Below are 27,288 nucleotides of genomic sequence, written 5' to 3' on the forward strand. Positions count from 1 at the left end.
AATAGAAGTAGTACAGATCAACTAGGGTTGAGGAAAGTCACATACGCAAGGATGCGAAGGGAAAGTTGAATACTAGAGTATTCTGTCAGAGTGCAATTCCCTGGCCAAGGAGTGTGTGTTTTAACAATGAATGGTGCAAGAAAACACTCCCTGAAGGTTGTTGTTAGTGAGGAAAGAGCAAAGGATGAGCAGAGTGCAGAAAGTTGCAGGACACCACAGCCTGATGTTCCTACTGTTAAACCCTGCCCCTCTTCATTTCTGCGAGCACTATCGCACTCTGTCCGGTACATCAGCCTGAGGATGTAAGAGATTGAATCAGACCTGCCGGTTTGCTGGCCATTTCAGCAGCAAAATAAATGACAAGGCAAGTGCTGGTGAAGAGGGAAAAGGGCAGCCCAGAGGTGTGACCCCACTGATGAGATGAGAGACAGTCCAGACCTGCCAGACGAACTATTAGAATGTGAGACAGAGATGGGAGATGGAGAGAAAGGTAGAGATAGTGGGAGCCTGGTGTCACTTTATCAAATTCTTCCCTGGCACATGGTAACACAGGTCAGGGGAAGAAAAGCATGGGGGCAGAGTGTAAAGCTGAGTGAAAACACAGTGCTGCTCTAATACCTTTCATAAAGAGAAAAGCCTCATCATCCGCCAGCCATGATTAAATATAACCTGAGTGCTGGAAAACTAACCCCCACTACCCTGCCCAGGCCTAAGTTTGTGCGTGTATTTGTGTGTTCATGTGTACACTTGTGGGGTGAGGAGGGTAAAAGCAATTTGTGGAGAACTTGTTGGGTGAGTGGAGTGTATGTTTTTGTGGCAGGGAGGGGGAAGTGGAGAGAGGAAGAAGATGCTTGATGTGCACCTTCTGGCCTGAGGCTCCCTGACACCAGCTAGGCAACGGTTGTGTTAGATTTCTCGCCCACTGAAATTAATGCTGTCATCAGCAGCTGGAGTTAAAGTGAGATGATGGTGATTAAGCTACACAGTGGTACTGTGGCCACGTGTGGCAACTACAGATTAATGGCTTTCAGTATTCTCTTGAATCCACTGCTCTGAAGTCAGTACGGTGTCACAGCGGGCCTTTTTACTGTTTGTTTTTCCATCTAAGTTGTGATTTGTAATATGAGATGTTGTTTTCAGGAGAAATGGCACATCACACAGACTTTCAGTGGGTGTCACTGTTAAAGACTACTGTTTAACATCTAGGTTAAACCTGCACTAGGTTTCTTTGACTCTTACATACAGATAATGTGTAGAAAATGCTGTGTGTGAAAATAGCAAAAATGTAGGAATAAGGAGGCATCCAGCCAATTTTTACTAATGTTAGATAGCATTTGTTACCATGAGCAACACTAATACCATGACAGCCAAGTAAGGTTCTAACGATAAGAATGCTAATAGTGTTATTTCCATATGGATGGATTTGTTTGGTTATAAACTGAAAATCTTTTTGGAAAAAGGAATATTATATGGTTTCTTCGGTGCAAAGGTCAAATAGTTTGGTTATACGTACACAGGTATGCATTAGACTTAGCATAAAGTGGACAAGTGGCCCATATAAAGCCAGTGAGTTTAGTAAACTGTCCCAAAAATTTAAAGATAACACAATTGTTGGTGAAAAGAGAACGTGTGCATCCATCAAGCTTTGACAACCCCTTGACAACTGCCCCAGCACCTAATATATATTTTTGTCTGAGGCAGATGGAATTGCCTCATTAGGAATTCTTAAGCGCATCAAAAGAAGAGCTTAGAAATCCAAAAGAAAAAGATGACAACACCATTAGCACTCAGATATGATGAGCCAATATAGACTATAACCTTATTTTATATATGCCTACTGTATGTGGTCTTTGGCGATAGAGAAAAATTGGGCCATCAGTGTCACTCAGAGTCCCAGTGTGGAGCCTTGTTTTTGTGATCTAATAGAAGGTAATGATCCAGAGAGCAGAGCTAGGCTTCCTTTACCACAGAGCAGGCCTCCGGGGGCTACTCCACCCCTGACAGTGGCAGTGGTCGTGGCAGTGCAATAAGAATAAACACATGCAGGCGGGGAGTCTATTTGGCTGAGAGTGATGGCTAGCTTGTTGCTTATCCCAACCCAATAAATCTCCATACAGGGCCACGAGATGAGCACCGCTTATCTCATCAGCCTCGCGACTGATGCCTCCAACTGAGCACCGCCGCTCACACCCCTGATTTATCATGAACAGGGGAGGGTATAAGTTCCTCACCACAGTAAAGCTAAAATAGAGGGAAGGAGGATGGAAGAGGATAAAGTGGGAGGGTGGGAGAAAATGAAATAAAAAGGGGGAGAAAAGAAAAGACATATTGAAAAGCAGAGGGCACAGGCAAATAATGCAGAAATATAGAGAGCAAACAGAAAGGTTTTCAAGGGAAAACATGGAGGCTTTGGCGTGAGGCAACGCAATAAACTAAAAATAAAAACTCTCAAAACCTGAAGAGGAGGAGAGGGAAGCGTTGGGGTAAATGTCACCATCTCCATGTCAGGGAGTGGTGGTGAGGGGAATTGCACTTGACATGTGGATTCTTAGGGATTCAGCATATTTTTCAAGGCAGGGAAAGTACAGAGAGAGAGACACTGGGATGTTATATTTGAAGGGATCCAAATGCACCCTGTCTCTTAGCAAAACATGCCCTTTTCTTGACTGACACTGGTAAAACATCTTTTGCTCTGCTCTCAACGGCTGCTCATTATAAAAACAAACGTGTATAAAAGGAAGCTGGTTGTTGCATGTACTTGTTCAATGTATGCATTTAATAAATCTAATATAAATTAAAGTTTAGTTTGGAGGATTTTTGAATGGTTAATGACTTAAGAACATCTCTACCACAGATAAAGACCCTGCATCTTCCCTCAACCTCAAACATGACCTTTTTTTTTTACGACGAAACGTCAACACCAGGAATGCTTCTCTGCCCCTATCTGCACACCAGCTCCCCAAAATAATGAATTCTTGGCCCAGTAACATCCGCAAATTAACCCAATAAGAAGTGTTTGTAGCAGCAAGAGAGCTGAGGCCCAGAAAATGAAGAAACGGTTTCTATGGTTGAGCTGGCAGTGGTGCTGGGAGGTTGGTTTAGGGTGGGGGGACAATAAAGAAGAGCAAGAGGACCAAGAGAGCTATGTCAGTATGACTGTCAATCATGAATGATGGACAGACAGCAAAAGTCGAAGACGGCGAGCCAGAGGGGCGGCCAGCCTATTGCCTTATCTCTCATTTTGCTTTGCTCGCTCCCTCTCTCTCCATCTTGTGGCCATGTGAATTAGTGTGGTGAGAGGAGAGAATGAAGAAGGTGGGAGGGGAGGATGGGGAGTGACGGGAAACAGACGGGCATAATATTCTCATCACTCTTCACTCTGCAGTTGTTGGTGAGGAGCGTGGCCCAGGGCACTCAGCGGCCCAGTCAGCCGCCTCACAGACCCTGCAAATATTCCTAAACCTCAATTTTTCATATTTCCCTGTATGCATAAGGAGATGAAAAATCATCCGATCATTTGTATTGTCTGACTGAGGTTATACACAAATATTAGTTTATCTACCGCACCTAAGATTGCCTCCCTAAGCAAGACGGATTGGTCTTTTGGAGAGGGCAATATTCCCCAGGAACATATTCAGTCCATCTTTTATGTGCTGCAATTCACAGAGCAGCAGGTATGAGTTCCATCTCTAGACAGGCTCGATAAAGCTAAACACCCAATAGAGACACTGCTTATTACACACAATACACTTTAATTGCCAGACAATTTTCAGCTGGGTGAAATTTATAGTTTTCAAAACTGATCTCATGCAAAAAGTCTTGACACCTAATATTCATATTCTCTGCACATTTACTGAACACTTAGCTAAAATGAATATTAAAGCAAGCAAGCAAAGGAATCAATTTGACTTGAGAGGAGGGGGAAAGAGGAAAAAACAGAAAGAAAACTCTTCAAATCACGGTCTCAATTGATTTCCGTTACCTCTTCTGTGAACTACCAAGTGTCTGGTCCTCTGCTCCAAGGGAGTGAGAAAGAGAGAAAGTGAGAAAAATGAGGGAAGGAGGAGGTGTGAAGAGGAGTTCTGGGTCAGAAATCACTGGGTGATTATTCACCACTCAGCCATGTGTAAAACTCATTAGACAATGCGTAATGCCTTTAATCAAATCAATGGCACAAGTAACTCCAAACTGATAGCTCCCATCAAAACTTACAAAAAGCATGGCAAATTTCTCATTTACTGATAAAAATAAGTGAAGACTGAGGAATTATCCCCAAAATGGACCTAATTGTTCTCTGCCTTTAAATCAATACTGTGGCGGGAAATAAATAAAGAAAAAGATAAATTAGAAAAGTAAAACGTGAGAGCAAAGAATGAGTGAACAAATTTCTTCTTTGAGAGAAAAATCTTTTCCGGTCACTAGCATGAGATAACAGCTCAGTTAAAGGTAAGAGAATGGATACAGCTGTTAAAGGAAAAAAAGTAGCAAAGTGAAAAATAATAGCCAACTGTCTTTAATGCTAAAAAAAACAGAATAAACGAAATATTGTACAATGTAAATGTACACTGGAGACCAGCAAGACCAACTATTTTCATCTTCTGCTTTTCCTCCTTCTCTCCAGTGAGCTTTGCGTTAGTGACAGACTAGAAAGCGGTGGGGCAGGGGTGCTGTGGGTAATTAGGCGGGTGGAGGTACAGATGTTGAGCTGTGGAGGACCCTTACCGGGACACTGAGAAGCACTGGAGCACAAATAACCCTGCATCTGCCTCTCCCTACCAGCTCTAAGTACCTTTCTTTGTTAGGGTATGGGTCTTCATTTTTTACTGTTGACAGGCAGTGTTATTTTAGTTATTTGGTGGCATCTGGTTAGGTTGGGTGTGAGAGAAAGGGAGCATTAAAAAAAAAGAAAACTGCTAACACACACATACACAGGCCGCACTTTAATTAATTGCGGGGAGATTACATGGTCTTCCAACCGTGTAGTTTGTCATCAGAGCCCATTACACACTTCTATTAGATGTTTCTTCACAGTGTCAAGTGTAATTTGAAGGAGAGTCTTGGTGGAGGATCTCTAAGTACAGTGAGTGGCCTAATCAGGGTGACTTAGGTTCATTTCAACTGAGGCAAAAATAAATTCTGCCACACCTCAATTAGCAGAAAGCAATGTGTAAACAAATTAGTCTTATTGGAGCGATGCCTATTTCATGGTGTGTCACTCACTCATGCTAGTGACATGGGGCTGTAGTCGTTTCTAGGCCTCGTGCTGGTCTGCCTCTGTGGCCCTAGTCCCATTGCTCTTCATTTCAGTGGGAGAAGCTTTATTTTCATTGCCAAGCAATGAAGTGTCTTTGTATGACTGCAGAGCACAGCACAATCAATCTTACACCAGTGGAGTTAACAGGACAGAAACCAATGCAGCCGTTACTCGGCACAGAACATTACCAGTGTATGGACTCATTATTCATCAGAGGCTCCATTAGACACTGCTCACTATGCCCGCCACACTGGATATGAGACAGACAGACAGCAAGTCAGTGCTGCGTCACACACAATACTGGTCACAGTGAAACAACACAAGATGTGCTATTGTATAGGCTGCAGCTGCTCTAAGAAAACCTCACAATTCATACATTTGTTTCATGGTTAAACTGAGCGTCTCTGCAATCCTCAACAAATTCAAAGCACGGTTTTAAGAGACCCGTAGTTAGTTTAATCACATAATCGATGCACTAGCTATTATGCTTTTCAGTCATTTAATGTGGTTTCTGGTTTTTCCAAAATCCCTCAGAATACTGTCACCATTTTGCAAGCACATTCCTGTATCCCATTCCATGTACCCATATTATAATATGTGTGACAGACTGTGTGCCTTCTTGGACTGCCACCACAGTTGGTAAAGTAACTAATGACACAGCAGTTAATGGTCAACATTAGGGAAGAAGAAATAATAGACTATAATCCATACATCAGCCTCATAACCCCAGCTCTAATTGGCCACACATACTGTGTAAACTGGGAGAAATGCATTCTACTTCAATCGCAGCATCACATTCAAGATTTTACAACATCAGACAGCCGTTAAAAGTGGTGAGGAGCCAGACAGGGAGTGCTTGCCGCTGAGTAGTACCAAGGAGGCAGCGCACGAGCCTGTCTGCTTTTTCCTTTTTCTCGCTGTCACTGCCGTAGCCGTAACCATCCCCTGCCATCACTGCCAGTGGGGCCCGGGACAGCTGCTCACCAGAACAAACCCAACACGCACACAGCCCGACTACAACTGCAGCCAGGCACTGGGACCCCAGGTAATTGGGCCTTCTCCCTCTAGCAGCCTACAACAAGCAATGGCACATTCCTGTCTTGCCACAATGGCAGTTAAAAAAAATGGCATAATAAAAGACAGCACAAACAAACATCCCAGAAGACCTCAGCTCCAACATTCAGATGGTTGCATACACACAGGCGATAAACAGCAGCCTGAGCAAAGACGACTAGAACATGGTCAAAAAAAACAGGAAGTACTTTTGCAAACAGGAAGTCACACTGGCCCTCTAATCTAGATCTTCTAGTTCAATCATGTTTGGGAAAAGTAAAAAGAAAAGATAATGAGAACAACAAAGACATAGGTATGGATGTTTACAAGTGTCTGCCTTCAATTTGAGAGGGAACTGAAATGGAAATTGAGGACAAACAATCAATGCCTCATTATAATCTCACAACATGTACGCAGGCTTGTTTTTATATCCCTGTCAGTTTATTGTGGGAGACTAATTTTGGCTTGTGTTTGTTATGCTACCGCTATTACGAGCTGATGTGTCCTCATTCTTAATTTCTGTCCCAGTTACTTTTTTTTTTTCTTTCGCGTCCTTGTTTATCTTCTGCTCAAATGTTTCCCATTGTACTTTGAGTCTACTTTGTATCTTCAGCTGGATCCATGTGAATCCCCCAACAGTGAAATAGTTAACCGAATGGCATACCAGTCTCATGCTTTATCTGCAGCATTATCTTTTTATTCTCATTTTCTTCCCAGAGCAGGGGGAGTGTTGATGTCTGCTAACTCCACTCCTACCCTCAGTCAAACCTGCAATTACTGCAATGTCTATCTCTACCTTAAACATTGCTTAACAAGAAAAATATGGCAATATGCCGCAAACGCTTTCATTTGGACTTCCAAATTAAACAAGCTGTTTGCAGCTGTGCTGTAAATCATCCTGAGGAATTTTCAACTGAGTGCATACAAAAAGAGCACCTCACTTACACTCCCTCAATAACAGACCACTTATAATTTGCAACATTTCAAACATATTTATTATTTATATCAGCACGATCTATTGTCGCATTGGCCTTTTGTGGCCTCAGGGTTAAGCACATATCTAATTAGTGTGTCATGTCAGAGATTTTTCACAAAGCTGTAACATTGCTATGTATTCACAAAGAAGAAGAACCACTTCCTTGACACATGAAGACATGAACAAATAGTACAGTCGTTAATCTGCAGGGGAATTCCACTGTTAAGCGTCTGACAGTCTCTCAGTGACATTGTACATTAACTTTAATAATGGTTTATGTACGTAAATGTGCATTTTTAGGTGTGCGCGCATTACAGTGCCACTTTAAGGTTTTTAAATTTATCAGACAAGTTTTTCTGACTGTAGCAAAGTACATACTGTAAAATCAACAAAGGAGAGGCTGTTACTGCAGATAGAGGAATCCTTCTTATTCTAATTACGCTTAGACAACGTGTTGAGCAAATTCCCAAAGTGTACTAAGCAATAAATTGAGCTGTCAAAGTCAAATCACGTGGCTGCATTTTTGTGCAATGCCAATCTTCCAACATAGGCTTTAGAAAAGTCACATATAAAAAAAATAAAACAACATTGACCGGAAGCAGCCTGAGCACGGTTGGTACTCTGTGCTGGTTAATGCTGAAAATTGCAACTAGATTCCAAATGTACATTTTCCATGTTTGGTGGGTTGGCTTTTGGTGCATTCTAAGTCATGTTCTCATGACCACTAGCACTTGAATGCAGGATTGGGTCCTAAATAGGGTTTAAAACTTGGCTCGTTGTCCCCCCTGAGGCTGCTGTCAGTATATGACGGATCAGGCACACCTGATGGCTCTATCTCTAACAAGGATTTTTGAATCCTCATCAGAGCACTTACTGAATCATGATTAATTCCCTCCAACACTGCTGACAGAAAAGGTTCTTCATCTGTCGCTGTTCACTTGCCTGGCTGGGCCTCGAGCAAAAACAGACAGGCGGAGATGGAGCATTACAGACAAAGAGAAAAAGAAGGTGTAATGCAGTTTAGCTGCTGGTAAAACAAACAATATTGAGAGTAGTGTACTGTAAAGGAGGAAGAACAAAGAGTTTGATTGATCTATTGGCAAACCTTTCATTTAACAAAGGGAGTACTGTGAGACCAGCAGCTGAGAGTGAAAGACGCAGTGCAAGAAAGAAGGAATGATGGAGCGGTAAAGAGAATGACAAGAACAACGTAGGAGGCCAAATAAAGAAAATGGCTGGCAAACAACAAAGGGATTACTGGAGAGACATGATGAGACAGGGAGATGTTTGTTATGTGGTAAGTGAGAGAGACAAAGACGATCATCTTCTGACACCTTTACACTTTAATTGACAAAACAAGAAATTAGTGATGGCTCTTTTTGCTCTCTTTTGACAAAGATGGGGCAGACAATAAAGAGTCACAGATGAAAACACACACATTATGAGGAAGATGTGTGGGGGTGGAAAGTGGAAAACCTCTTTCTCAAGATTTATTTGTCACATGCAGTCCAGTCATTGCATGGCTATTGTAAAAAAAAAAAATGTAACTCCCTGCTTGCTCGGCAAAACCTGGCAAACTGTCGAAACCATAAATGTAATTCCATGCATTCATTATGTGTTATGGTGAAAAACCTACTAGTCCTCTTAGTTAGCATGTATAAGTATCAAACTATCAAAATCCCTTACTAGTAGTATATTAGTGGTTATAAGAGATTGTTGTTTACAAACGGCTTCCTGGTAGTGACATAAGATAAGATAAGATAAGATAAGATAACCTTTATTAGTCCCACACGTGGGAAATTTGTTTTGTCACAGCAGGAAGTGGACAGTGCAAAAGTTATGACGCAAAAATTAGAATACAATAAGAATAAATACAGTACACAGCTGTACAGAATAGAATAAAATAATATACTATATACAGTAGAATAAAATAGAATAAAAATATACAATAAGATAAAAATAGAATACGAATGCTATATACAACTGAGTAAAAATACAACGATGCCAGAAAGGATTATTGCACTTAATGTTATTGCACATGTGTGGATGTGTGTGTTTGTTCAGTTAAAGTCTTTGTTGTGGAGTCTGACAGCAGTGGGGAGGAAAGACCTGCGAAATCTCTCCGTCCCACACCGTGGGTGCCGCAGTCTCCCACTGAAGGAGCTGCTCAGTGCTGTCACAGTACATGGCCAGTTGTGTTGGATTAAAAAAAGGAAGGACTGGAGTATCCGGTACCTTGGTGCTTAGTCTCCAAGGTTGAAACAGAGTAAAGCTAAATCAATGCTAGCTGCTCTACCCCTGTCATCATTGATATCATAAGAAAGTGCTAATTAACTTACTGCAACCTCTGGAACAGCTCTGACCAGAGGGCTAATGTAGCCTAATCGCGTGTGGGGCCCTGTGCTTACTTCCCTAGGACCTTCTCCCTTCCCAGTCAGAGTTAATCGATTGTAAACTACAGCTGAGGTCACGGCAGCCCACAACTTCCCCTGCTGACCCTTCCACACCCCCGGGCAGGACCTTAATGGAGCCATGCTTCCCAGAAATCAATACTGAAACAGGGCATAGATCACAATACGTGCCCCCCTCCTGATGAATTCTGACAACAGGGCTGAGTTTTGGATGTCTAAATACAAGATGCAGTTACTAGAATTTTGATGTGTCAAATTTTCCATCCACAAAAAGACTTTCCAGAAAAAGATAAATGGAACTGCAGCAAAGATGAAAAGCAAAAAATTAGATGACACATTTTCTCCTCTGATTTGATTTGCTTTGTTTTTTAATCTAGCTGCTTCCTCCAACTCGTGTCCTGGTATGGCACATGAAGAAGAACACGTCTGCTACAGGGCGATCTGGTCTATCGAGACTTCTAAGCTCATACGCTGAGTGGGGAACGACTTAAACGACAACAGCAGTAATAACCAATAAGGCAACCACATTAATTCCTCCTCACCTTGGGAGGACCTGTTTGAGTGGTTGTGTCCCGTTAAGATTAATTCCCGCCTAATACTAATTGGTCCTTCGACTGGGAGGGCCCTGGGGGAACGGCTCCCTTTGGTCCACTCTCACTGGGGCTTGCCACCATTGGAGGGGTGCTGATGAGCTGGCGTTTTTATCAGCTGCAACATTCCGCCAGAGCCCCCCCAGGGCTCTGCACAAGCTATAATTAAGTCTCGCACAATCCATAATTGCTGTGTTTACAATTACTGTCGAAGAAGAACACAGAGACATGAAGAAGACAGGAGAGAGAGTGCACAAGGAAATGGAATAAAAGAGGGGGGAAAGGATGAAACTGAGAAAACAACTAGCTTTGCCCTACATAAAAAGGTGAAAAATTCATATTAAAATTTCTTCTTCTACTGCCCGATCTCACTTCACTTTGCCTTAATAAGCTCTCTGGGCTGTTTGGCAGTGGTAAAGCCCATCACTTATTTATTTTTCCCAGATAGCCCTATTAATTTTCCCCAGGCCTGGAGTGCTCCAGTAGACAGTGATGTGGACTGGATCTGCCGTCCCTTGGGTGCTCCTCGAGGAAGAGCCGTAAATGACCCAAATAAAGGGTACTTTTGAAGGCTGCGTAGAGGCGCCGGCACCATTAAAACTAAATGAAGTGTTTATTAGCCGTGCCGACAGCACTCTAAACACTGCCAGATCAAGGGCAGTTACAGTTAATGTGTCTCTCCAAAGCATTCGCTGTTTGTTTAGCCTCGCCAGTGGGCCTGAAAGAACCAAAGGACAGACTTTTTCATGCTATTTTTCATGCATTTCGCTCGTCCACTCTCCCTCATCCTCATACCTGGTCTTCCCCCCCATCTGTTTTTCTACCTGTTATTTTTGTGCACACAAACCATGCAAAATCTTCACCACCAAGCTCTCTTTTCTGTCTTTCTGGAAGAAGAAAGCCTGTATATTGTGGTTTCTCCTTGGATCTGGAACACACACTAGGAGGTTAGTATAACAGAGGTGTGACAGTAGCAAAGCACACACACACACATAAACTAAAACGTGTATTTCGGTGGAAAAGAGGCCCATTACACACTGTGTACCGATACTGTCTGGCTGGACAGGAGGCTCTATGATGGGGGAGCAAAATCTGCTTTTATGGCTCCGATTGCTCGGCATCCTGAAATTCCCCTTAAAAGTTTCCCTTCCCTCTAATTACATTCTATGTTTCATTTCAGCTTTTAGACAAACTGCCAAAGAAGCTTTTGGACAAGGCAGAAAAAAAATAGCCTCAACTTCACTTTGTTATTTTTTTTACAAGATTTAAGTCTGTAATGAAAAAAACCTGCTGAAATTCTATAAAATGGGGAATAAACTCTCCATTTATCTTACTTATGTTTTCCCACTAATAGGCAGAGTTATTACGAATATGACTTACAACAGTCATTTACATTTAAAGATATACACTTCATAGCAAATACTGTACCTAAAACGCTTCTGTGGCAGTTCTGATGATGCCTCGAAATCCTTTGGTGAGTAGTATTTTCTCATTAACTCATATTTAACATTTTAATGTGATATCTTTCCCCCAAGTTCTCATATAGTTTCCTCCACAATAATACCATGTGTGAGAGAGAATAATGACACTCATTTAGAGCTGAATTAAAAGTTCAAACAATGAAGGCTGTGAAAACTTTCATATACCTCAAAACACATTTTTTTCTACCACACAGATCTCTAATTATTTTTCATAACCTCAAGCAGTGTACAGTAATATCACAGCGCCCTGTTCTAACTTGCCTGTCTATGGCTGACACCGTTTAAAGCAACCTCCACCCTTTTGCCCCCTCTTCTCCTTAACACTTCACTTCTCTTCCTGAAAATAAGTTGGAGACCCAACAGCAGTCTCAAATGAAGTTCTTCACCAAATTGTGGGGTTTCACATGAAGATTGATGTTGGACACAGTACAGTTCTGAAGTCAAAGGCTGCAATTACAATCCAGAGTGATTATCCTTGGCCATTAATAGCAGCAGATAGCATGTCACAATCAGGGATGTGCATAATTAATCAGTGGTTACTCTTTGCATCCCCCCCCTCTCTCTCCTCTTACCCCTTTTCCTCTGGGCTATTTTCAATGTAAAACAGGGTTACAGACAATTCCCAGCAGTGCAAGTAAATGCACCGCCCAAAGCTTACAAGACGATGTGCGTCCTCCTATTGACAAAACATCACTGACTAGTAATGAACACACTGAGGGATCTAACTAATTCTCCATTCCTTCATTTATCATCTCTACACATTATCGCAAACACACACCTTCGCCAAGGTCAGTTAACAACAAAAAACACATTCATTTCCACTTGAGAACAGTTTTTAAAACAATATAATTTATGTTCTTTTCTTTTGATAATGTTACTGAACTCTTTTTAATAAGAACAGCCTGATTTTGTAATGCAGCGATATTTTTCTCTATTCTGTCAAAATAAAGCCCTTCAGGCGAGGCAAAACACAGGGAAGAATTTCACACAAATTCGACTCCTTTTAAAATATATATATATATATATATATATATATATATATATATATATATATATATATATATATATATATATATATATATATATATATATATATATATATATATATATATTTATTTTATCTTCACCTGTCCTGGTCTAACACACTGTTTGTAGATCACTATCAAAGCTTTCCTCTTTCTTTATTTGACCTTCCTTCTCAGAAGAAAACCTCAGGTTGATTCCCTTCACAACAAAACAACACTGTCAAACCTAAAGCCTGCTGACTTTCAAACTTTCCCTTACCATACACAAGACTTACTGCTCACTAGTCCTCTGGAGAACCAGACCTTCCATCAATGCCAAGCCCAAAACGAGGAGCTCCGGCTCAGTCACTGTGATTTATATAAGTTATTATAGCCCATTACAGAACAAAAACAGGACAAAAATCCACTTCACAACAGAAGCCGGGCCAAACAATGGGACCACAGTGGTGAGCGCTGGCGTACGGGTGGGTGAGGTCCAGTACGTGCCTGAGCCGCCACTCACCACACATTGTCTTTAATCTAATTCTACACATGGTTTCGTTTCAATCCGAATCAAAAGCTCTCATGTTAACAAACCATAACAGATCTCCCTTAATCCACCCGGCAACAAAAGATGGATGCAAGAGACACTCCGCCTCTCCATCCCTGAAATCACACCTAATTTGCATACAAAACACTCGCTGGAGGTAAGGGCATATATTAAAGCCATTATTTTCCGTTGTTCTCAATGAAAAAACTGTTTGCATAATTGTGTTTAGCATTATGTGGGATGGAGACTCGGCTATCCAAAAGCAACTTAGCAAATCCTTCCTGTTGCTGCTGGCCATCCATACTCCTGTATTCTCTTGATAATGCAGTAGTAGACAAATAGGGACATGTCTCTCTCTCACAATATCCAATTTGGAGAAAGCGTTGCTTCAAAGGCTTGCATGCTGCAAAATTACTATTCATGCCCTTCTTAAAAGTGCGTCCTCTATAATTTTTTTATAACAAATGCACAAAAAGTTTCCTAAATAAATATGCTACACAGATTCTCTGGCTATACAAAATATGTATATCCACAAATAACCAAATACAAGCCAACACGCTCCAAATTGCCTAGCTTAATTTTTTTTAAAAACAAAAAACTATTCATTATTTATTAATTACATCACCATATATACTTTCCAAAAGCTAAAACAAACAATCGTAACAGAGATATAGGACATAAGATCAATTTTCTCTTGCACATAAAGTTTAAGGAACGACCAACATAAAGTGTCTCAATAAGATGCTGGGCTACCACGCATGATGACAGCTGTGGAAAGTACTGCTTAAGCAGTCACTACACAATATCTACCAACTCCATTACTCCCATCACATATCTTAACAGAATAAAAGTGACTACTGAAATACTGATAGGTATGTGTGCCCAAATGATGCCTCTTTGGAAAACAATGTGGGAATAAAAAAGGATCCAGAGGCCCAACCTTTACAATTACAGAGAGACGGCAAGCCTCAGGAACGTGTGCTGTCTCCAAACCCACAGCCAAGGGAATTAGTGAGTGCTAATGTGGGCACTTTGCTAGATCAAACGATAGAGAGATTATTCACTGGCAACAGGACTGTGTAATAAGCATCCAATGGCATGTCGGCGCAGGAGGTCTGATTTGCACAATCTTCATACTCAAGCACTAACAGTAATGATGAGAAACTGACTTGTACATCTGTTCATGACAGCCACCTCAGGCAAAATATGCAAGGGCTGAATCAGAACATAATTCATTATGTTGATATGATGTGTTTTTATCTTAACAACCCCCCCCCAACTCGACCTTCTACACACACACACACACACACACACACACACACACACACACACACACACACACACACACACACACACACACACACACACACACACACACACAAGTGATTCTTTATTCAGGTGATATGACGTTTGTGTTAGTTTCCAGCGTATTGCTTGGGAATGCAGTAACTCACCCAGTCTGACTTGCTGGGCCCTGTTCTGTCCCAGGTGCCTCCAGGGGTTTTACCGCACACCTGCGTGTTCAACAGGGCTTGAGCTGTCCTGAGCGGCACTTTTCAATGTTGTCCCTGCCTCCTTGTGGTTTTAAGAAGCAGCACTAAACTTGAAAAAACATAAGCCCGAGCTCTCTTCAAACGCGTACTTAAAGGCCTCGGCGGATGCTTTTATCATGTTGCACATTAGCTTTGCTCCATTCGTACATGTGAGTGCATTCCCTCAAAGGTGTGCTCATATCATATGTGTGCAGCCCTGTCATCTGCATAGAAGTGCACACACACACACACACACACAAAACACATACACATTAGCATGTTGACATGGGTGTGTGAGAGGCAGCTGGGTGTAAATTGCACACGGGTCTAGCGTAATGAGGACTGATGGCTTATGCCTGCTGTATATTCCAGGAGGGTGTCTTCTGACAGCTTTGGGAGCCGATAAAGTAATAACTAATAATGTGCAGATAGCGGCGCCACTGTGTGACAACTGTGCTGAGAGTGTGAGGTTGTGTGCTAGAGAGTGAGAGGCAGAAAAAGAAAGAGAAAGAGAGAGCGAGTGAAGGTGGGGGATGAGAAAAGAGGGAGGGGGACTGTGCTATGGGGGCTTCCTTTCAAGTTTCTCAAACAACCTCCGGTGATGGTTTCAAACCTAATTCACTACCTCCAATAAACATACAGGCAGAAAGAGAATACATAAACTGTTTAACAATCACTCACTTTGAAAAAAGGGAAGAGAACAGAAGAAGAAGAAAAAAGAAGAGGTATTGGCATTGCTTTTTTATAATCCATCAAAACTATAAACAGAAACTGAAATAAGAAGAGCTAAGATAGGTGTGTAAAAGGAGCACCAGGGACAGAGGAGACTGCTCTCTCCCATCTCTCTTCTTGGAGAAGTGAGTGATCCTGCTCAGGTTCTTACAACATGGAGACTCGTCCATAAATCATAGCCCCCACTGCAAGGAGACTGAAGAGTGTCAGAGTGACAGAAGACTATGCATACTGCTGACTGCCTCTTCTTCTTCTTCTCCATCGTCTTTTCCACTATAGCTTTACAGGAGTCACAGCTACAGTAGAAAAGTGACAGGGTCTTCTGAGTCGATAGCGCAGAACACACAACTTCAACAGCAAATACAGCAGAGTTCTGTGTACACTCAAGTAAGAGTTGAGGCGAGCCGTAGGGTTCTCAATATTCCACAAAGATTCCACAAAATGCATTTACATTCAAACAATTTATGTGGCTAGCAAAAGACAACATATAGACCACAGAGTAGCATCCTTACCTTTGCACCTAACCCTGCTGTCCTAAGAAGCATCTGCACACCCAAATCTAGCAGATTGCTTGCAGTTTCTAAGTTTAGCACAGGAAACCTGCATCACACAAGCTCTAAAGCATGTGTAATAGAAATCATAACCTGAACTTATATAATAGGTGAGTATAAACACAGAGTGAGAACAAGAGACCAGTATTTCTCCCTGAAGCATGAAGGGAACTGCACTTGATACTTGTGAAAAATTCAGAGCAAATTAGCATCAAGCAGACAAACATGTTCTATTTGTAGCTAAATATTATACCAATATTTACATGACATTTCAGGCCTTCTTTGGAAGTTGCACAAATCTCTCTTTCCATATGAGGGAAGGCTAATTTCTAGCATCACGCTAACTGTCAGGCCAAGTTTGGGCCATTGTGTTAATCTATTTATTTTCACATCTGTGTTGACTTTTGCAGCTGCGCAATCAACTTTGATCATGTTCGGTTGTAAAAGAGAAGAATCATGACAGGAGGTGAAGGGAACGACGGTGGAAGAAAAAAGAAAGGGGGAAAAACAGAGCAGAGGAGTGTGGTTATGTTTCAAGAGGTAAACCACAGGTTCGGTCTGGTGTAGCAGGGCTGATCCGTGTTTTCCCTCTGTGTGATTGGGTCTCTCATTAAGAGCCAGGCCCTGAAACCGGAGCCCAGCCTAATGCCTTGCCGTGTTTAGAGAAGCAGAGAAACCATTTAGCTATAATAGCAACCTTTTCAAAAACAAACCTCTAAAATGAAAGGCGGCCAGACTTGCAAAAACCAACAGCCGATTATTTTGAAAAGGCAGGGGAGACATGACCATGAAAAATCGTAAACTGCAATTGAAAATAAAACCAGGCGTGCTGCGGGCACCACCCACTCCCCTCTTGCCATCTTTCCCATTTCCCTCTATGCTTTTTCATGGTTATTCATCTTTAAGTCTGAGTTTCACTCACCTTCAGCCTCACCATAAGATGTGTCAAAGGGTTAACTTACACACACCAGACCTTCATTCCACTCTGATGCTGTCACAAGATAAGCTCTGCTCTCTGTCACTTATCAGTAATTTACTGCTACTTCTTTTTCCCTTCTCTCTCTTTCTCTCTTTCACACAAAATGAGCTTGTTTCGCCTGAAGCCATTCAACTGCCGTGAAAGACAAGCACGTATCCTGAACTCTGACTCTGACACACAGTTTACTGACATCAACAAGCGTTACCTAGGAATTTTTCCATATATATATGAGCTCAGTAAAGAGGAGTAGTCAAAAGCACATACATCTTCATGCCCTAACCTGCACCAATCATCCTAATGAGCGTGACTCTCTTTATACTGCATTTTCATGTTAATTATCAGTATGCTTATTCCAGACATTCCTGTTACTAATAAGGTGAAAGTCAAGGGGTAACTGGGGTTAGGGGTGTTGGGTCCAGACCAAACCAAAGTTCAGAGCTCTTTGCTCGAAGGCACAGGGCAATCAAAGAAAGAAGGCCACCCTGTTCAGAGCAATAGCCTGGGCCTCACAGGTGACAGCTCCCATGTCACAGCCAGCCCTGTGGAACATAGGTAATGTTCCCTCAGGGTCTGCTAAGAGATAAAAAAGCACTTGGACACCTGCATTTGAAGCTGTAATTTGTCTTCTCTCATGTTCAAGGTGTTTTATGAGAGCCAAAGGACAAGGTGAAACAGCGAACAAAACAAGTGAGCCCACATACACCTTCCGGAAATCCTTTCTTGCCAACACTTCAAGCGGCTTGGAGCATGGTTTCAAAATTCAACACGTATACAAAGATGTCAAGCATGCTGCCCATCAAACCGAGTAAGGACTTAAATAATATCAAGAACTTCACTCTGCTGTAACTTGGGTGTATGAAATTAGTTACTGAATCGTCTAGTTTGAATGACTTACAGATCCATCAACTAGTAGGCAACATAAGTAAAAGTCAAAAAGTTCACTGAAAGTACTTTTCTGTTGTTGTCTAAGCAAGTGTGTATGTGTGTGTGTGTGTGCGTATGGCTGGGGGTGACTGGTGATCCTTGCCTCTTCCTGTATATCTTATGCTGGGGTATTAGTGAGGGTCCCTCCCAGAGGCAGTGACTACACAGGCTCTTCTGAGAAGGCGCTCATCAACACCCCTGCTTTCAAAGGCAGCCTTAGCCAGTGCCATTCAAAGCAATCAGCCCAGTCAGGGTCTGCCCATCCAGCCCAAATCCCTTCATGGCTATCAGAAGAACTCTGAGCTGGGCCTGCTGGAGGCAAGTCAGGGATGGGGGTGGGATTTGCTCATAAGGGATTGTGAAAAGGCTGTGACACACGCTTATTCATGCCCCAATAACCCCTAACAAAATATATATACTGTTCATGAAATAAATAATTAAAAAGATAGGAGTTAAGAGATACCCTGCTGCAAAAGTAATGGAGCCCATCTTGAGTACTGCACATATTTATGTACACAGGCGTATATGCAAACGAGCACATGAATGCAGTCACGCAGCTATCTACCATGATGGACGACTCAACCCTCTACATTATTCAAATGCCATAGGACATTGCTTTGGTGTTAGGGAGTCATAGCATGGCACAGGATAACTTCCATATAGAGGAAACTACTGTGAGGCTACGTGTGACTCAAGGTTTTTAAATAATCTGGTTGTCGATAAGAATTTGAAAAAGTCTCAAAGGTGGTCTGGTCTGGTCACTCTTCTAGTTAAGTTACTGATTAACCAAACAGGACAACTTACATGTGACCAACAACACCTATTTTTGCCCTATTTGCATTTATGAGGTAGTGTGGTTGGAAACTTACAATCGTGGGTATTTCTGAACTGCTGCTTAATCCATTTATCCTTAAATGCATATGAACATAGTGAAAAGGGAATTTTTTTTACCATTACTCACATGTCATTGGCTAGATAGTTTGCCAAAGTTAAAATGGACATAAGGTACAGTAGTGTTCAATAATATTTTGCTAGAACTTAACCTATATCATGAGTAAACTGAGTGTTGCAACTTAAAATGCAACTGAAAAAAAACCCCAACCCAAGGCCGAATCTATTTCTGTCATATGGTACTTGCACAGAATTATTTTCTCACTAACATATGTTGCTGTAAACAGAAGCTCTACAATAATTCTTATTTCCTCTCTGACGCTTACCTACAGCATGAAGTGGGAATCAATATATTTAACCTGAAAAGCAACATGAAAGTTAGTAAGGTCAACCGTTTGAAAACAAAACATGAAGGTACTGTGATAAATTTGTAATTGTAAGCAAAGATCCTAATCTGATCCGAGCTGTGATATTCAGACAGTAGTAAACAGGATTTGATTTGTGTGAAAGAAAACTGCAACGCTCTATATTTTGCAGTGGACTGATTTTGGCTCTGAGTATGTGTGTGTGTGCGTGTGTGAGCACAGGGAGGGTTCTCATGGCATAGCAGTGGGCAGATTTTACCCATGAGAAACAACAACAAAAGATGCCTCAGAAGTATGTCAGAGTGCCCTCATATCTCTGTGCTGAGGGCAGAGAGGGTACAGAGTCCTGGGAAGGGTCAGCCAATTTTAGAGGGTGTCTTGTTTTCTATCTCCATCAAAATCCAGCGGTTGTCTTTAAGCAGCTGAATTGAAATACATAACAAAAGCTTTTGATAAACACAGAGCCAATCAAAGCAGACATCGGGACCTAGATGCAGCCAATATGAGGCAGTTATTTGAAAATTGAGGGATTTTTGGACCCAGATCATGATACATTTAAAATATTTAAGGAAAACACACAGAAGACCTAAACAGTTATGCTTTAGCTATGCAAGAACTAAACCTGTGGGGTCTGACTGAGACTGACACCAATCAGGGTCATATAAATTAAGACAACATATTTAGCAACTATCCACTGCCATCAGCGCACGAAATTCAATGTTCTCAAATTCAGTTCAGTAGAAAAGTGCCTGACACAATAAACCATTATGCAATGTTCCAGTTTTGAGCTAGATAAACACGTTTAAATAGCCTTAAGTTAATAAAAAGTAGTAAAATGCTCTAACAACATATTACTAAGTTCAGTGTCCAGTTTTTAAATCATCTCCTTAGATGTCTAAATGCCTAAAGTGCTAAGACAATCATGACCTTAACTGTAGATGGTGGTCATTTAACTGTTTTGAATGAGCCAGCCTAAGAACCCTGTCCTTAATTAGCTGCAATTTTGTAGAGCTGATCCACTAGTATAATAATAAGGACCAAGCATTATCCTGTATTTGGCAGCCCAACACTCATCATAATTACCCTAGCAACTGTGTTCCCCCTCTGAGCATTGCTAATCTGTGGAGGCTGTGATCCTGCCGTCAGTTTCATTCGGTCACTGAAAGGGAGGGAGGCGCAGTACTGTACCACGTACACGCTTGTGTTATGAATCATAATGCATAAACGGAGCAAAGGAACAGAGGACATCTTGACCTAAAACAGGATGAGGGACGAGGGAAAGTACAGGAAGGAGGTTATTGGTGTAAACTTGGAAAACAACAATCAGCATGGGGGGGTGGGGGGGTGAGAGCATTGGTGCTTTTAAGCCCAAGAAACTGAGGATATGAGGAAGGTAAAGGGCCTATTGAGTGCCAAGCTATCTTGCCCTGGCATTTAATCAAAGGAATTAAACCTTGGGAAACCAAACCCACAGGTTGTCCTCCAGGAAGCATACCAAGTAGTTATCAAAAACAGAAAGGTTCAAAGCTGCTCAATTTTCCTATATTAGACAAGTTTTGGTCAGAGACCTCAGGCTTCTTTCAGGGTAAAAGAACTGTGTTAGAAATGTTAGTGCTTGCATACTTGGAAAGCACGAGAAGTAGATAGGTCCTTGCAGTTAAGAAGTAATCAGTGATCTGACCAGATGCATAACTGTCTCCCAAAGACATGCATCTGGTGGTATAGTTTCCAAAAGCTGTCCATAGTGTCTCACACTTATCCATTACATTGTTTACTGTTCTGAATGTTTAGTAGGAACGTTTGATCTAACAACTACAAAAAACAATCTCCTTTGTTCCTACTCATTATTGTTAATTGTAAGAGCTCAACAAGAAACAAGCTCGAAGAAGTAGTATATAACTCTCTAACTAAAGGATATAGTCCTATAACAGCTTAAGGGATCGATGTGAAGTTGACATTTATAACTGAGCAATCACAGTGTCAGCATTTTTGTTGTTGTTGTTTTTTTCCCTTCTATCCTAGTCTAATGCGGGGAGTGTGAACATGAAAGCATGTGATAAATCCCACAGTTTCTCAAAGCTGCAGTGGCCTCTAAAGTACTGTGGCCTTTTTAGTGATGTAATATTAGTAACTCAATCTGAAAAGGGTTTTTTCTTTTACTGAAAGAACATCCCTTGTCATTTGATTGAGGTGTTAGACTAAACAAACAAAATATATGAAAATGATATAATTTGCTTGGATGAGCTAAAGGAATATTAGCAGAAATACTATGTTATTGCATATGCATGCGTGCTCAAGGCCTTTATTGCTTTGCTTCAGCATGACAAATTGTCACAAGGAATACTAGACATTTTTCTCTGGCCATATATAAATCTTGGTTTGTCAACAATAACACCGTAACTGCACCACTCTCATGAAATATAGGCATAGCATGAATGAGACAAGTCCCAATTGCAAGTGAAACTTAAAGCACTAGTGGATAAGTCCTGTTATTCTTTTAGACCACTGCCAAGGCTAAAGTGCAACAGCTTAACTTAATGTAAAACTATATTTATACATTCAAGCACCATGCAGGATTGTTATGATGAAATCAGACTGGTCGCATATTTAGCATGTTCATTACTGAAGTATCTGACCTGCCAGGATCCTGGTATGGCTTCAATAGACAACCCCATCTGTGTGACGTTAGCACCATTGAAAACAGATGGACCTTTAATTGTATTTTTGCCCAAATTGCAAAATAGCTACTTGGGAAAGAAGCTAAAATAACATACAAACAACAGCAACTATGATAACAACTGTGCCTGGAATGGAATGAGTACAGTAAGAGATCAAAAACATAAGGCGCACACATTCAACTCTACTCTTTGAAAGGGGATCCTCCCAACATTACTAGCCTGGTATTGGTTTACTCTGCAATTTTGTATTTCTCTCCCCACGCCATCTCCAAAATCTCCGTCATGCAGGAGGTCCATGCAAATAACACTCATCAGACTTTCCAAAACATGAAAGACTGATACCCTACCTCTTTTCAGACAAAAGCATAAATGAAGAATGGCTGAAACTGGTATTTGTAGAAAAAAAAACCCACTAAAACCAAAAGTAGAGCCCCAGAATTAGTTTTATGAACTGTAATGGGAAAATGCTGCACAAAGAACACGTGATGGAAAATGTGGACCTTGCAACAAGGCCCAGGTCTATCTAATACATCCTTCAAATAAAATGCAATGATTACGTGGACAGCACTGACACGTCTGGTTTAAATAGTGATTATGGATGACAGGAAAAGCAACATGAACATTTAAAATTATACTTATTGAATACATTTTACCAGTTTAAACCACTGCCAGTAGTGTGCCGCATCTGAATAGCCTCCCCCTTCCAAAACCCCGCAATTTTCAACAATGGACGAAAGGGAAAGAACAGATAAACAGGCTTTTTTTATATTTCAGTCCAAATCACATCAAGGTATAAACAGTGAGCCCAGAGCACATCTCCTATTCTTTTTCAAAGTAAGTCCTGCTGTTCCATTTCAAATACCTTGGGGTTATGGGTCATAATGCTGCTTTCCAGCTTCTGAACACGTTTATTCAGGCATCCTACTGTAAATAGGGGGAGATTCAACATCAAATATCTCTATTCCCCATGCTGGCCCTTTCGTCTGTTCTGAGTGGATGTGTGCTTTTAGCTAACAAAGTAATGGTTTCTCCTTTTCTCTTACCAGACTCGGAATACCAAGTGGCAATATAATTGAGGAAAGTATTGAATACAGTTTTCTCTGGTTTCACAATGCATCAAGCAGAACCCTAAAGGGACTCTTCTATTGAATAAGGACAAATTGGTCTCAGATAATAAAACAAACAACATTAAAATAATAATAATACTACATATATAATACAATATTTCTTACTTATCTACTTTTTGATATTATAAGCAAAGTTTTAAAATATACAAATTTATTTTTTAAAGTCCTTATGCCCATTCCATACTCCCATAACTAGATGGCATTTAATACGATTTTTATCTATTTTTTTCAGCAATAATAACAACAATAATTAAGCTAATTATCTTTGGTTCTTCTTAGGACCTAGGCAGTGTGGAGGCCAAATCAATGTGGAGGGTTCTTTATTGTGTTCCTAGAGCAGTTTGTGTGGCAGGGTATACTGTCATGCTTAAGGAGGCTGGTGGGATCAGGTGCTTTGCCATTGGAAGAATCTGTTGGTCTGCAATAATGATTACTGCTCATCAACGTAAAATACACATGAATGTGAGGACCTAAGGTTTCCAGGCAGACCAGTGCAAGCTAATTAGATAATCAATGTTATTCCCTTCTCTTCTGGTTGTTACAACATCAGGTTATTATTGTCTTTTGGTAGCCACAAATCAGAAAATAAAATATGAGAGTTAAATAAGGTGAATGATATACAGTTTGGCTTTTCAAGATGTTCAAGATATTTCATGAGAATGACCAAAACACAAATTTAAAGATAAAGTCAATATATGTCAAAAAATGCAATTAATGTAGCTTAAGTTAAGGCCTGATGCTCCTACATGTTATAAGGGGTAATAAATGTGTTATAAAGCTCTTACAAGCCCCTAAGGCGATTAGGGGCTGAGCTGCAGAGCTGTTTACGAGATTGTTTATTACAGGCTAGGCCTATCACTTACCACACAGCAGTGGGTAAAATTGAACTAACTAAAAATAAACAGTTGATTCATTGGTACTCAGCCAAGGCCACTATCAGACCCTTGTTTAGCTAAATAGAGTAATATGAAAGCCACGACTGCATGCAGTGGCAAGGTATGACAAAAGTAGAACAGAGGGGGGAAAACCAGAGAGGAAAGGAGAGAAGGAGGAAGGGTGACTAGCAGGTGGCTTCATATTGTCTCGATCCACCACATATGTCCCGTCCACTGCTGAGCTGACAGGTAGGGACACAATTTGTTGACCCGAGGGCCTGTTAGAAACCTGCAAGTGGATAAATATAGAGCAGTGGGAGAGCATAGGTGTCTTAAATGACATATCTAATGAAGCTCATCCTCTGCAGTCTATTCACCAGTCCAGAAAAGGCTTATGAGAAAACAACTATTGTGTGGTAGAAAAGATACAGCTCTAACCACCCATTCTTTAAAGTAAACACTGATAGCAGTGGCATCGAGTCTTTTATTATATCTTTCATGTGCTTCGACAAACATCCTCCATCCTTTTCTAGTAGTAGCATACACAATATAAACATAAACAGCCCTATGCCTCATTTGGATTTGATGTGAGAGATTCATATTAAGCCTTTGCAGCTGTTTGTGTTCCATTTGCATATGAGAAAACAGTTTCAAAAGGCTTGTCTATAATGCATAAGACCCTTTTAGGCTGTGTTTACAGCAACACTCTATTCCACCCACTGACAATCCATGCACAGGTTTGCATCATTTTGTGAGACATGCCAGTTTTGAATTATTCAGTCACTCATCTCTACCACAGCACCGCATTTAACAAACACATATGCACATTCATATATAAAAAGAAAAGCATTGGTCTACAAGAATACTACAACAGTACCTCAGTCAGTCCCTTTGGAGAGGTGGGAATCCTATTAACTAGCCGTCAGAACCTGTCGGATGCCTTTCCCGATGCCAGGCCCCTTTTGTTTGAGGGAATAGGATGTACACCACCAGTCCATTTACATGCTGCCTTCTCTGTGTACTTTAATGGGCCCTGGGCCTTGAGTGTCATGAGCAGAAGAAAACACAGTTCAATTTTCCTTCACAAGTGCATAAAACAAGCATCTTCACTGTACCGGCCCTATGCATAATTCACTGGCGGTGATGTGTGTTAAACGCTACTGAAATATACATGGCGGCATATGCAAATTCGACAGTCCTCTCACATGTGGTACTTGCTAAACAGAGAGCAAGGGAATAGCATGCCACAGACAGCCCAATCTGGACACAGACATTACGCAGTACAGTATGTAATTGGAATATGTGTTCTTGTTGCATGGGAGCTAGTTTCATATTTGACAGCGGATTTTAAATGTGTAAAGTAGGGTATTGGTAATTCTTCTCAAATGTCCTATAATGCCACAAAGTATCATGTAAATACTGATGTGAATAACTAGTAGTTTCTGTGAAGCTGCATCCCAATTTCTAAAGATGTGTCATGTCAAAAATGCTACTTTTAGCCAAAGAGGCTTGATTATAGCAGAGATGAAACAAACACACATTGTAAAATATTCCTTCTTTAATATGAACTTTTTTGGGAGTTTCTAGTAGTCATCAGATAAACTGCAGATCGACTGCTCCTTTTCCCTGCATGTGTAATTATCCATGTGTCTGGTCTTTATGAAAGGATGCTGATGTGAGCAGACGAAAGGACAGACTGGTGGTGTCAGATATTATAAATGAGGGAAGAAACGTCATTATCCCAGGTTTGGATGCCCCCCTTCCACACGCGTTCATTTTCCTTACTAACCTCCTCAGTGTGTGTTGATGTGTGTGTGTTCATGTTTTGGACCAGGCACTGGCTCAGTTCGATTCCCAGCAGTGTATCTTTAAAAGAGCCTTCCCACTGGGCTGCCAGGCTGTCCCCCCTAACATGACAACAGTCCAGCTGACACCCAACAGCTCTGCCAACACACCCCACACATTCAACCCACAATCTGCTCCCAAAACCTTGTAGGATGGGGAATAATTAAAAAAAAAAAAAAAGGAAGAAGAACAAGACAATATAGATATAGGGAATCCTCTACTCAGGTATGCCACGAAATGACAATGACAAACAAAGTGTAGGCCAAAGGTTCAGTAGATGGTGGTTCAATACCTTTGCACAGTACTGCAGATTCTGCTATATTTACTTGACTAGGAGAGTAATGTTCAATTGGAGCTCATACAAATGTTTGACCATGCAAATGGATTTGATATTTATATATACAGTGACTTAAGGTTTTATAAGCAATAGTTTTCATGTGAATACAACTTTTTTATTTATAAGTTCATTTATTTAACCCTATTTCAACCTTTCAATATAAATAAAACTATTAGTAATAGACATTGCTACATATGATGTATTTACTAAAATCCTAAATGTATCAAGAATGCAACCAAAGAGCAGAACACAATCAAATTTCATGCATATTGCAAACACAAACATAATGAAAGGTGCAGTGCACATTTTTGTTTGCCAACATATGTACAGTAAATCTGGCCCTCAGCATAAATGTCCAGCTGCCAAAGCTGTGGTGTCACTGGTGTTGAACACTGTGTTAACAGGATGTGTAATGTGGTGTGCTGCTCCTGTACTGCAGCCAGGGCTGGGTGGCAGCAGCACTGTAGGCTACAGTAGGGTGGTTATCATGAAGCAGTTATGTAGCTGCTCTGCTGGGCCAGTCTAATTACAGGAGAACAGCGTGCACCAGTCTGGGCCTCCAAATGGCACCATATGTTTTCCCAGACTAACCGGCTGAATAAATGCCATTTAACCATTCAGGATGCACTGTGCTCTGTGTCTGGAAATCAGTCACTCACACTTATATAAAACCATTCATCCCGCACCCCCACATGCACTCACACAAAAACGTACCACCCACCTCTGCCATATAAAACTCAGATGTCGGCCATTTACCCTGCTTACCCCATCATGCATACTCACACAGCATCCTGTCCCGTTTAACCATTTACAAATCCTATTGTAAGTTTGTCTGTGTCGCTCTAACACACTCACTGCACACTTGCATAATGGTGTTCTTTATTTTGTTGTAGCCAGTTTAGTTAACTAAAGGGTCTGGTTAATCAGAAACAGTGTTTCTAAGAAGACAGGTTTAGGGTGATGTGCAGTGAGCGACCCATGCAGTGAATGTGATCAGTAAGTTGACAAGGGTCGACACAGGTAAGAAACAAAAGAGCAGAAATATTTCTTTAATTTAAGTAGCGCATTCTGCTATTCTGCTAATGCCATAGTTTATTGAAAGCCAGTGCAAATATTGAAACTCAGAAAATGTA

At 41.1% G+C, this 27,288-nt stretch overlaps 1 protein-coding gene across 2 annotated transcripts in view; it reads right to left on the minus strand.

Annotated features, from left to right (window-relative positions):
* Positions 1-27,288, minus strand: part of fto (FTO alpha-ketoglutarate dependent dioxygenase) — a 113,882-nt gene that overhangs the window by 22,821 nt on the left and 63,773 nt on the right. Inside the window, exon 9 of one of the 2 annotated variants that reach the window (XM_026173586.1) lies at positions 14,708-25,012. The exons of the other annotated variant lie outside the window; for it this stretch is intronic. Within the exon in view, the coding sequence (XP_026029371.1) occupies positions 24,997-25,012 (16 nt within the window). The 3' untranslated portion in view covers positions 14,708-24,996. Of the gene's footprint in view, positions 1-14,707; positions 25,013-27,288 lie in introns of those variants that run through there. 2 annotated transcript variants of the gene reach the window in all.

Source organism: Astatotilapia calliptera, chromosome 1, assembly GCF_900246225.1.
Source record: "Astatotilapia calliptera chromosome 1, fAstCal1.2, whole genome shotgun sequence".
Classification (NCBI taxonomy): domain Eukaryota; kingdom Metazoa; phylum Chordata; class Actinopteri; order Cichliformes; family Cichlidae; genus Astatotilapia; species Astatotilapia calliptera.